The 12,219-nt window shown below is 37.1% G+C and overlaps 1 protein-coding gene across 3 annotated transcripts in view; it reads right to left on the bottom strand.

Moving 5' to 3' along the window:
• The window catches only part of CUL5 (cullin 5), a 32,924-nt gene that overhangs the window by 5,941 nt on the left and 14,764 nt on the right, over nucleotides 1–12,219 (bottom strand). For all 3 annotated transcript variants that reach the window (XM_082754749.1, XM_082754751.1, XM_082754750.1), the window contains exons 8-17: nucleotides 11,769–11,862; nucleotides 8,893–9,023; nucleotides 8,040–8,147; nucleotides 7,417–7,481; nucleotides 4,287–4,419; nucleotides 3,624–3,755; nucleotides 2,870–2,993; nucleotides 1,932–2,107; nucleotides 1,653–1,814; nucleotides 835–953 (exon numbers count right to left, since the gene is read on the bottom strand). In XM_082754749.1, the coding sequence (XP_082610875.1) occupies nucleotides 835–953; nucleotides 1,653–1,814; nucleotides 1,932–2,107; nucleotides 2,870–2,993; nucleotides 3,624–3,755; nucleotides 4,287–4,419; nucleotides 7,417–7,481; nucleotides 8,040–8,147; nucleotides 8,893–9,023; nucleotides 11,769–11,862 (1,244 nt within the window). The remainder of the gene's footprint in view (nucleotides 1–834; nucleotides 954–1,652; nucleotides 1,815–1,931; nucleotides 2,108–2,869; nucleotides 2,994–3,623; nucleotides 3,756–4,286; nucleotides 4,420–7,416; nucleotides 7,482–8,039; nucleotides 8,148–8,892; nucleotides 9,024–11,768; nucleotides 11,863–12,219) is intronic.

The following is a 12,219-nucleotide window of genomic DNA, read 5'->3' as shown; positions in this document are numbered from 1 at the left end:
CAGCAGTCACCCCCAAAATTTCTGTGCAGCCTGACTCTTCTGTCATGTGCTTGCATCATTTCCCAAAGCTTGTGATCCTGACGACATGAACAAACCATCGTGGCCCTGGGCAAAATGGCAAGAAACTAAGCCCCAAGAGCAGCAGATTTGTCACCTCTCTCTCTTTCCACAGATCCAGATGTCCAGCTGCTACTGAGTACGAGGACCAGAATCTCAAGTTTCTAGCAAGGAGCTGGTTCTAATTGTAGTTATTGACAATAAAGAGAAGCAAAAATCAATATAAAAGAGGCTGTATATATTCTCTCTATGCTACTATGTGCTTTGAAGCATTTCAAAGCACCAGTAGAAGAGCACTGCAGTTCTCACTGAAATGAAGACACTCCTCTCTGATGGAAGTCACACCAAAAAGCCCAGCTTTGGACAGCATAGCAGAATATTAAGCAGCCTCCTTTCCTTTAAATTAAAAATATGCTTTTGGAACTGCGTGTGTTTGGGGGTGTTCTGCTTACATGGTGTTCTTTCCATATGAAATCTCGTGGGTTCATTAGTAACAGAAAGGTAGAGCCTCACATTTTGCATCTCTTCCCTAGGTGTTTAAGAAGTTTAACTTCACAGAAATCAGAACCATACAACCGCTTGTCTGGAGGAGCTGCTGGAAGTCATCTGGTTCAACCACCTGTTTGAAGCACGACTACCACTAAAACTGAAGTGAGGACAGGATAGCAAAGCCTGTGCCTAGCTGAATCTTGAAAACTTCCAAGGATGAAGGTTAAGGCGAATTCCCTTAATCATAACATAGCACATTGTTATTTTCATTTTCAAACATCATCTTACATTAAACTGAACTCCTGGTTCACCGAGAAGAGGGTTCCTTCTGTAAAGTCTTTGGGTGAATTGACTTGAGGTTCATACAATAAAACCTGACGTTTCAGCTTTGGAAATGCTACAAGAGACTACAGAGAAAAAGGGGGGAAAAAAAGAATGAAAATAAAACACCAGACTTTCTAAATGGAAACAGTTACTATTTAAGAACATTGTTCACCACTGTGCAGACTGTAATGGAGGAACCACGTAGCCTGGTTTGGAACTGCCAGGGGGGCAACAGGGAGATACCAGTAAAACCAGAAAGGGGCCATACTTCAGAAAGAGATTTGGTAAACTGAGTTAGCATGAGTAAAATAACACCAAGTAAAACGCACAAATTCATGGCTACAGAGTAGCTTGTGGTATTAAGTCTCATTTACATGATTTCTCATTTTATTTGTGAGCTAAATTGTTAAAAGGCTGATAAAGCAAACACTGAAGTTATTTTTAAGTAACATACAGTTATTGAGTGATAGTGAGTTCCTAGAATTAAACCAGTCCTGCTCCATAAACCACAATCATAACTGTGTGCTTTAGGCAGGATATGGTCAGAAAGGTTTTGCTGTTTCCAAAAGCTTAAATTATCTAACTCTGAGAATAGAGAACATGTTAATGTAAAGGCTGTGTGTGCTCAACAGTAGTGCAAGGAGCCAGCATTACAACAGATTAATTAGCAAGGAAGGCGTCCACATTTCAAAGTGTTATCTGATAGCGCTTTAAAAATACTTATCCAGTACTCCAGAGTACAAAAATCAGGAAGAAATCTGTTTCAAGAGAAAGGGAAATACCCATAAAGTCCTCCTAAGTTCTGCATCAGGGAGTTCAGTTGCCAGTTTAAGATTTTCAAAGCTGATCTTCTCTCTGGGTCTTTGGTTCCATGCAAACAGCACAGCTAGCTGAAATGTTGTTACCTCCAAGTCATACTGGCCAACCTCATTCTTAAAAGTTATCTGTGAACAGAATGGCAATTGTGTTTTAATCCTTTCTGAATACCAAGCTTTCCTGCTCTTATAAACACACAGAACATGCAGTCGTTGAGACTGAAGCAACAAAAACTGGACACTTACAATTCCATTGGACATGAGGTGGTGCCAGTGCAGTTTCCTACCACTGTGATTCTTTTTATAAAACTCTTCAACTTCTGGGATGAGATCTTCTAATTCCGTGGGCAGCGAGACAAATACTTTTTCAGAACTACGGGACCAGGCACCAGCATTTAAAATTTTAATATTCACAGAGTCAGCTGTAAGACAATACTGGGTTAGATGAATCTGCAGGTGTAACAGACAAACAGAATGCATTTTGTCTACTCTTAATACAATTATGAAGGAGTAAATTTTCATAAATTAGCAGGGTCCCTAACTATTTAAACATTAATGTTCTCTATTTATGGACCACTGGCTTTCTGCCAGCAACACTGACTGAAACCTCTGCTTTTCTGGCTTGCCTCTGCAGAGCTCCTTATGCACTGATACAGCTTTATAGCTGATGTTCGTAAGCACTACTTAAGGCTTTTCAGCAGTGACAGGTCCAAACCTGGATGTTCCCCAGCCTCTTTCTCATCAGTGAAATTTAATCTCAGAAACATCATCTGAACTCTTAGCAGCGTGCATCCAGCTCTCCTGCCAGCAGGTAAAGGAAGAGCACAGCATGAAGCACTCATGAAGAATGATGAGGACACGAAAGAAGGATGTAGTTAAGGCATTCAGCTGGTTGAAACTGATTCAAATCTTGCTTGGAATTCAGCTACAATTAGCTAGGGAGTCTATATCTGCAAAACTGCTAATAGTGAGAAAACACAGAAACTACCAGAATAACATAGCTCAAGTGTCAACTGTAAGAGAAAGCAGAGCCTACACAGAGTACAGACATTCCAGTCTAGGGGGTAGCAGTGCCCCAAAGGCTATGTGCAACCTGCAGTTGATGCAATTTTTAACTCAAGATTCAACAGAATTATTTTTCCACAAGAGAAATTAAAAACAGCAAATCATTTGAAAAACAATACCTGGTAAAGCAAGTTTATTATTTTTGTGCATTTCTTTGAAGGCCTGGTTCAAGTCTTCAGATACTTTGATATCTTGAAACATTCTAGCCAACTTGTTTACATAGTCTGCTGGCATACCTACTTCCTGTACAAACAAACAGAACACTAAACTATGACATAAACAACTAAGAACAAAAAGCTTCACTTTTAAAATAACAAACTAAAAGAAATGAAAAGCAGTAAAGTACACTGATAGCATCACCTTATTACAACAAGCAGCGATGCAGTATAAAGGTCTCTTTTTGTATGGACTGCAAGCAGTTACCCCTTACAGGCATATGATGAGTCTTTTAAAGAAATCCAGGTGCTTAAGAACATATGCATGCATCGAGGAATCAGTTAATTAAAGCATGCAAATAATATTCAAGTGTACATAAAGTTTCACAATTAGGCCACCAGTCTCAAATAATTTCCATACCTAAACTAGTACACTGCATTTTGCTCATTTACATATGGAAATTACAAAGATAATCATATGTGAAATATTTTAAAATCTGTCTTCATCACTATTAGGATCAACATTTCTCTTAGGAAAAAAACTTAAACTGCTTTAATCCCACAAAGTATCAAAATAAAATTGAAGCAGAAGAAGACCAAAGTGACCTGTGATTTAAAATATAACTCACCTAAGCAAGAATGGTATCTCAGTTTAAGAGTAGGAATTAATACAAGCAACAGGAACAACCAAATAAAAGGAAGATATTAGGCTACTTACTCGGAGCCACTCCACCATATTCTCCTCAATTTCACTGTCAGCTGATATATCTAATATCAGGCGGCGTGTTAAGTGAGCTTTGTGATATCGCATGAAAACATCTTTATTCTGTACATATTTAAGTACCAAAAGCTGCCAAGAAAGATTGTAATACACTTATTTGCACTGTCAATCTGAAGACTTTAAAGGCCCACCTAATGCCTTTGTGGACTAAGAAGTAGAAAAAGGCTACCTGAGATTGCCTCGAGAGGACCTGTACTATACTATATCATATCATAGCCATTGTCTACGAATCTTTTATAACATCACACATCTGATTTCTTCATTTGTCTGCTATCAAGGAACTTCTCTTAAATCAGAGAAGACATTAACAACTGGCATGAAAACCTATCCTGTATTATTTTCTATATTAACATTCGTTACCATAACACTAGTTTGATATAGGCAATAATTTAGCATATTCAATTTTGTGACCTGACAACACAGAGACACAAAACACTGCATGGTTAACAAGTTATAAACACACACACTTCATGATATAAGAACCTCCTTTCCCGTTACACTTCACATAGCTTTTTGAAGATCAAGACCTCCACCCACATGAGGAAATAAAACAACTAAATACATTCAAGACTAATCAAGCAGAAGAAAGCAAGAACGTACCACTTCTTTTAGCTTTGCTTCAATTTCTTCAGAGGTTAGTTTTTTGCTTAGTGGTGTTTTTCTTAGCAACATGTCACAGTAATTAGCAAGAAGCTCGGGGCATTTGGATTCCGGCTGTGTTTTCAATCCAACACTAAATAAAAGAACAACACGTCTTCAGACTGAAGAGAATCCTGCTATTCTGGAGTAGTTGCACTGTTAACAAGACAGACCACTCTTTCCTGATCCCCTTGGCAGGGGACTTGGTGGAGAATTCATATCCTTGTTATGCTAATGAAAAATTCAGGCCAACTCCCTTTTCTTCTTGGAAGAATAAATATTGTTTAACATTTTCAGACAGCTTCTACAGCTTGATCACACCAACTGCTTTTAATTTTAGAACTCTGTCTATGACCACATTCAAACTGTAGTTTTAAACAACTAAATATTGCACAGCAGTGAGTATTCCAGTAACAAACCAACAAACACCACAGTGAAATGTCTCACTCATCTTGCCCATGTGGTGTGATCTCTTGACAAGTCTCAAGAACAACCTCCTGCACTGCATTTCTCAGGAGGCAAAGCCTGACACACCTAGCACCTAGTAACACGGTCAGACTACACCAGGCAGAAACAACAGGCTAATGACTGGGAGATTAAAAAAGCTGAAGAAGCAGATGCTACAGTAGCAGACTCTCTAGTAGTAGTAGATAGTAGTGGACAGTTCTTCAAAAGGCCTGCAAGCACAAGGTTATGCTCTGAACCCGCATCTAGGCTGTTGACTAAAATAGTGCCAGTGATCAATCCTACTCCCGAAGCCAGGTGGCACCATCTGGTTGCCAGTCTCAAATTGTTAGGGCCAGCACTCTGTAAAAGGTTCTCTAGGAGAAACAAAGGCAGTGAGCAAGATTACAGGTAAGATGCTGTGGGGATGCTCATGAATCCAGTGCTCTTCCTCATTCTCTCACCCTTGCTTATCACCTAGCGTAGATGGCTGTGAAAACTCTTCAGAGAACTCATCCTTTTTAGTTCATACAGCAGCTTGCAGGATGGTGTCTGCTACTTAAGACCACCTGCAGTAAAAGCAGATCTCTAATCTTTCTTTATTACAAGGCAGAGCCTTACTTAAATCAATGGGTTCTGACATTTTTCTGAATCTTCAAGATTCTGACAACACAAAAAAACCCACAACTAAATACTTAAACTGAATTTAATGGCACAAATTAAGTAGAATGGAATTTAATTTAATTAAAACACACTGTGTATGTGGACTACTTGAAGGAGCTTGCAAGGAAGAATACTGGACAGAAGACCATTGCCATCATGGTGGTCTTTAAGAGATCGCTAGGCAGGTTTATTTTTAGCAGTGAAAAGCAGTTTTAATGTGGTATTGATTTGCATATTCCCATGGGAAATTTAAACATTAGCAGAGACATAAGCTCTTTTGTCTTGCCTACATCTGTGCAAAGTATGCAAAGCAGGAATCCAGTCCTTTGTAAAGGTGTTCCTCCAGTAACAAAAACAGCAAGGCTAGTCCCTGTCCAGGCATACCATCAGTCCAAAAGCAAACAGTGTAAGAACCATGTCACCTAGACTTGGTCCTGGGCAAGATACTGCTCTGCTTGTCCCTGCTTGAGCAGGGGTTGGACCAACCGACCTCCAGAGGGCCCTTCCGACCTCAGCCATTCCGTGCTGCTGTGAACACAAACACTGAACAGGTATCTAGCACCTGTGAGCCGGGGGAGGGTGGCTGTAAAATAATTAATTCTCACAGATACAGTTTAATTGTGCCTTTTCCCCAGGAAAAACATAAACTAGGAACTTGTAGGTAAGTTGAATTGATAACAACTTATCCTGGAAAGAGTAATGTGATCAACTGGAATTAAGAAAAATACAGGCTTTACCCATAACTGTAAAAATGTAGAGAATCATTTCAACTGGTATGACTGTCTTGTGATAAAGCAGACTTACTTTATCTATGGCTCTTAGAGAACTTAGCTCAGCTTGCCATTGAACATGTCATGTTGTGCAATGTGTTACTATTTCATAAAATAGAGAATGCACCCAGTTTCTAACAGAATCCTAGCAAAAAAAAAAATTAAAAGCACCTCTGAATTTCAAAGTGATGTTTCTATTTATTCATTTTCCAGTAAGTGCTCTCTAAACTAGAAACTATATGAAATTATGTCCTAACTAACATCAGAACAACCTGGATCCATGTCTCCTGTTGTCTGGCTTTTCCCAAGTTAAGCACTTCCTCTTTCAGTCTTCTGCTTTCTTTCACCTGCTGTGCTCCTACTTTTATGTAAGGTACAAAAATTGGAAATGTGTACCCTTCATTCACCTTTCAACGCACCCTAATTTCAACACGGTTGGACAAACTTGTTTAGAAGTTAACAGAAAGGGAAGCTGGCAGCCCAGCTACATAAGCTTTGTTTCTGCAGTAAATCAGACTACAAACTATACATACGGAAGCCCAAACACAATGTATAGATTCCTATGCAGGTGGCACGCCATGTGTTAAGTGTTAACATCAACTGACTGACTTCTGCCTCCTCTGGGCTGGGTTTGCAGAGTAGCTGTTGTAAGCATGCTTTTTCCTCTCGAGTGAGGAGTCACATAGGTCAGCTTAATCTTCTACTGGAAGTTGTTTCAACTAACCTGGTTAACCCTGCGCTCAAACCAAAAAGGAGCAGCTGCACAGGTCCCAGTCCCAGCTGGCACCAGAGAAGGCCATCTAGCTGGCTGCTGGATGGTCACATCTTAACCAGCCAAAGTTCTCAAAGATTACAGCCTCAGTTTTCCCCAGGACTTTTACTGAAATTTGGGTAGTTATGTAGCTCATTTTTTGGAAAGAAATTATCCATGAAAGCGTCATTAAATTCAACCACTGAAACAACTCATAACTCTGCTACAAAACAACAGATCCATAATTACAAGAAATAAAGCTCAGTTTAAATCAACTGCTATTCACTGATCTGCCTCCACGTGAGGAGCATCTAACTGTTTGATAATCAATCTGAAATTCTGTAACACAAAGAATACAAAGCACTTTTAAATGCAGCCCTACCTCATAAGGACATTTAAAAAGAGAAGCCCAGTCTTTAACAACTTAAAAACCTTGACTCACATTAAAATTTATATAACTTACCCCTTTTGCTTCAGTGGCAATTCAAGTTTAAATATTGTAGCATCATTCACAACTGCTTTGTATGCCTAAGATAAATAATTAGAGATGATTAGCATGTTACTCAGTTTCTCTCTTTAGTGTATGAATCATAAAGATTTTATCTCCCTTTTTAAATTACTGCAAAAAAACAAATTCATCTAATTCTTTTATTAGCTCAAAGTTTACAGATTTGATTTTCAGTATGAGTTCAAATCCCATGACTCAGTTTTCCATTAATTGATGTTTTACGTTTTCTTCTTTTCTGTTAACGCACTACCTTAAGCAGCAGCTTAGGAAGGGATTGCATGGAATGGGTTGCATATCTGAAGTCATGGGACTAAACCCAGATACAAATTTTAGGTAATTCCTAAACATATCGCTGAGTCAGACGTTAACATTTAATTTGCTCAACACAAAGATCATCTTCTGATCTACAGCATTACAAAGTTATACACAAATGCATTATTACACTACAAATTAAAAACTACTCAATTGTCATGTTTCAGTGTTTTAGTGCACATACCAGAATAAGCAAGGGATTTGAGAGACATAATATTCAACAATTCTTAAAAAAATGAAAACTAGTGGTGAGTAGAAACACATACCTTATCTCTTGCAGTAAGAAATCTTGGATCATCTTGAAAAGCTTCTTTAACCAACTTACTAAATCGATTAAATAGTGTAAGCAATTGCTCTACGTACTTCTCAGAATCCTAAAGTTAAAGAGGCAAAAATCAAACAAAAAAAACAGGCTCCAGAGAAGTTAGTGTGAGATTACATATAATACTCTGATTTGCAATAACACAGTATCTTCAAGCCTGAGTGATTATGATTGAACATCTTATTTTTATTCCTTGTACTGAAAGGAGTTTTACAACATGTAAGCCTCACAGATTTTCAGAATAGAGAGACCTATATACGAAAAAAATATAGAGAGAATGCATAAAATTTTTAAATATTGTGTAACAACTTGCCAATGAAAACAGGTTTTCAAGGACCAACAAAAGGCACATCCTAATTGCTGCAAATACTCAGGCCTCCTAGACCCAGAAAAAAAAGATGATAAAATGCTCAGAAAGAATGGTGAAAATGAAAGCTTTTTAAGTTTCCACACTGAACAACCGCTCTTAGATCAGTGGTTGAAAGTAAAATCCAAATTTTATCAGGGAGTTAGGACTTGGAGAAAAGTGATTAGGCCTTTTTAATCCTAACATGTAAGTATCCTCTGCAATTAACTTATAACATTTTCTTTACTACAAATTGGATTCATGTTTTAAAGCAACAACTGAAAATGTAAGCAATACAGACGTTATTCTAAGGGCATCGCAAATTTTCATAGAGTGAAAGATTTATGATTAAACAAAAAATCTTAAATAATCATTTCAGTTCACATTTGTGTATCTTAAAATTAGGGCATTTAACTTTTTTTTTTCATTCATTTTAAAACAACACACTTACAGTAGTAATAGTTTCAGCAGCTGCTACCATATCTGCAAGTCCAGCACTAACAATATGTTCTTCCAAGTCTTTCAACATGGGCTCTATCCCATTTGGAACTTTATCCATCAGTGAAAACATTAAATGCAACTCTGAAAGATACAAATACTGATAAAGCCACCAGTCAAAGACCTGTTAAAAAAAAAAAAAAAAACATACCACAAAACCAAAACACAAGTGTGCTGCTTGGGATTATCTCAAGTGAGACACTGAATATGTAAGGAACAGATAATCCAATTCATCCCTTAGAAGGAAAAATGCTTTGAAGACTGTATTAGGTCTGAACCCACTAGGATATTCTTCTGAAGGCAACAAAGAAATATCTATTGTCACGTAATAACTTGCTTACACGTGTAAGATCACAAACTTGAATAAAACGCCCTGACCCCAATGGCGATTTAGATCAAATCCAGGCTCTCAGTGTAACTTGCCTTAAAATCCCTGGCAAAAATGGATCTCTTTCAGTCTACAAGAGTCTACGTAAGAAATCATATGGTCTCAACATTTCTCTTTCAAAATTAAAGCCAAACAAAGCTCTCTCTATGTGTCTTCCAATATCATCTTCAATGTTTTAAATAAAAGCATGCCAAATTCTAAAGTAACTGGAACTGATCAAGGCAAGTAGCACTTTTTCCTTTATTTTTCCCCAAAGAATTTAGTTCTTACAATTACCATTTCAAAAACTTAAAAAAAAAAAAAATACAGTGTATTTGTCTACTTCTTGTGAAGTTGTTTTTTAAAATTGCTAGAAAAGAGGACTGAAATATCAATAATCCCTTCACAAAGCTGGCAACAAAGAATCACTTGGGCTAAGACCAGCAGATCAATTTAGAGAGACCACAGAGGTTAGGTGAAAAAAAAAAAAGCAGGTGGGATATTAAAGGGTATGATGCCTGTTCATGCAAGATAGTGATGGCATGAATAATCCCCCCAAAAAATAAAAAATAAAATTCAGTGGTCTCTCCTATTAAGCAGTGGCAGAAGAATATTTCAGTCTTCGAAGACTGATTTCCAAGTTAAAAAAAAAAAAAGAAAAAGAAATTAACATTTCAATGAAATGTCTATCAGAATGCAACTGAAAGGTAAAGAAATCCATATTGTAGTTGTTGGGGACATTTAAACAAGCTCTATTTTCATTTTTCATTCATAAAAGACAAGTTTGCTTTTCATTTATGTTATGAATTATTTCAAGAATAAAATGTAGGCCTCCCTCCCCAGTACTGTAAGTAAACAAGAATTCATGAAGCTGATTCTGAAGAGCGTTTGCAAGTCATGGCATCTTTGGTAGTTTTTAGGTGGAGAACGCTATGCCTTCCTTCCTTTGCAGGGCACGTAAATATTAAATACTTAACGTAACTGAGTATTTACAGCAGTGCACAGCTCAGAGCATTAAAAATAACAGCCCTTTTATGTCAGATACTGTTCAATAAAAAAAAAATAAAAAAAAAATGAAGAAGCTGTTGGGGGCAATTAATGTCAGAGAGAGTCATGAGTAAGTGTAGTACAGCAGAGGATACTGTCAGATGTATATATTTCTATGTATAGCTCTGGTCTTTAAATCTTTAATCATCTGCACCTGCATCCTTCACTAAAGCTTTTTTTAACAGTGTAACATAGGCCCAGGAAAGAAAAGATTTGAAAGAGATGCTTGAGTTCTTGTACACCAAATAAAAACAGAAGTATTTTGCAACCCAGCAATATCAAGAGGCAGAGGCAGCCACAAAGAATCAGAGGACAGTACTAATACTTCACCAAATTTCTAAAGGAAAGATGCTCTGGGTGATACAGACAAGATCTTCTGCAGCTCTTCATTTAAATAAGCCTCCTGTATTCTCCCAGAGGCTGTAACCTATACTCATATAAGTTTGTTGGCTTTCTAGATTTAGCTTTGGACTACTGTCAGAAATCATGCTGCTACACAAACAGATCACTATAACATACTTCTGAGGGCAAATATTTCTAGCTTTAGAAGTATTTCCTACACTATTTTAAGTTATAAAATCCATTTTTCACATTTGCATAGAAGCAAAAACTTCATATAGATATTAATTAATAATCATTGTCTGCAGGATACTGAGCCTTCAAAAAAAGTAATCACCCTCTGATTTCAACTTGATTTATGACATTTTAGTTATTTATCTAGTTTGGTTTATCATATAGGACCAACACACAACTTTTAAACACTAACTTCTCAATTTCTGGCAGCAGAAGAGCCTTCTGAAAATTTTAGCAAGGCACACAGAGCTAACTTTCAGAATTCACAGCCACATACTGGTTATCAAACCAAATAAACAATCTGTAGAGATTTGGTTCATGAACCTATTGGTCCTGCACTAACAACCAGATGATGAGCAATAAAGTGAAACATCTTTTAAAATATCTCTTATCTTTTTTTGGGGAGGGTGGCGGGGGCAGGAGCAGCCAGAGAGGGAACAACACGACAGTATGAACTACTCAAAAAATGGCACACATGCAAAATTTATCACAGTAAAATCAACATGAGGAAAATAAGCTGTCAAAAAAAATAAGGAAAATAATAAGAAATGCTAAATAAATAAAAAGAATAATATAATATTACTTTCATTCAAATAATAAGAGAGCTATTCAGTCATTCAAGTCAGGGTACTGTACATACAGACGTCAGAAATGATATTAAAAAAACACTAACCAATCACGATAATTTTGTGGGATAAAAGTTACATGCATGAAGCAACATTTTACCTACAAAACACTGCCGCTATCTATTAAAAGCAGTGATTTGATAAATCTGCCAACAAATCTATTTTTATACAGTCGACGCTGAGTTCATCCTGCACTGTTCTTGAAGCTTCACTTACTTTCTGTTTCATTTCGTTTGATCATGCCTTGGCATTCAGCTAAAATAGTCTCTTTAAAAGATGTCACCAGGGCATTGACGCAGCACTCCATTAGCTGAAACGTATTAAACACAGAATTAGCTCATTTAGTCTCCAAAGTCTGAGCTGTCTCAAGTTTGTTGTGACATAAAATCTGTTCTCAACATGTATATTGTATAAAATAATTAATAAAAATTGATTCACAGAAATAAGTATAGTTTGAAGAAAAATCCCTACATGAAACCGTATCTCCTTAAAATGTGTAGGCTAGTAAATGTGGTAAACCCTCTTCCAAACCAGGAGCCAGCTTAACATTTCTACCACCTTTTTCCTCTCAAGGGAGCCATCACTTCTGGAACACCAACTACCCTACTTAGTTTCCAAGTATACATCCAAGAGCTAAGAATAGTTCTCATTCCAGCATACCCTATTT

Source organism: Aythya marila (genome assembly GCF_965140915.1).
Source record: "Aythya marila genome assembly, chromosome: 1".
Lineage (NCBI taxonomy): Eukaryota > Metazoa > Chordata > Aves > Anseriformes > Anatidae > Aythya > Aythya marila.
This window is presented reverse-complemented; position numbering and strand designations above follow the sequence as displayed.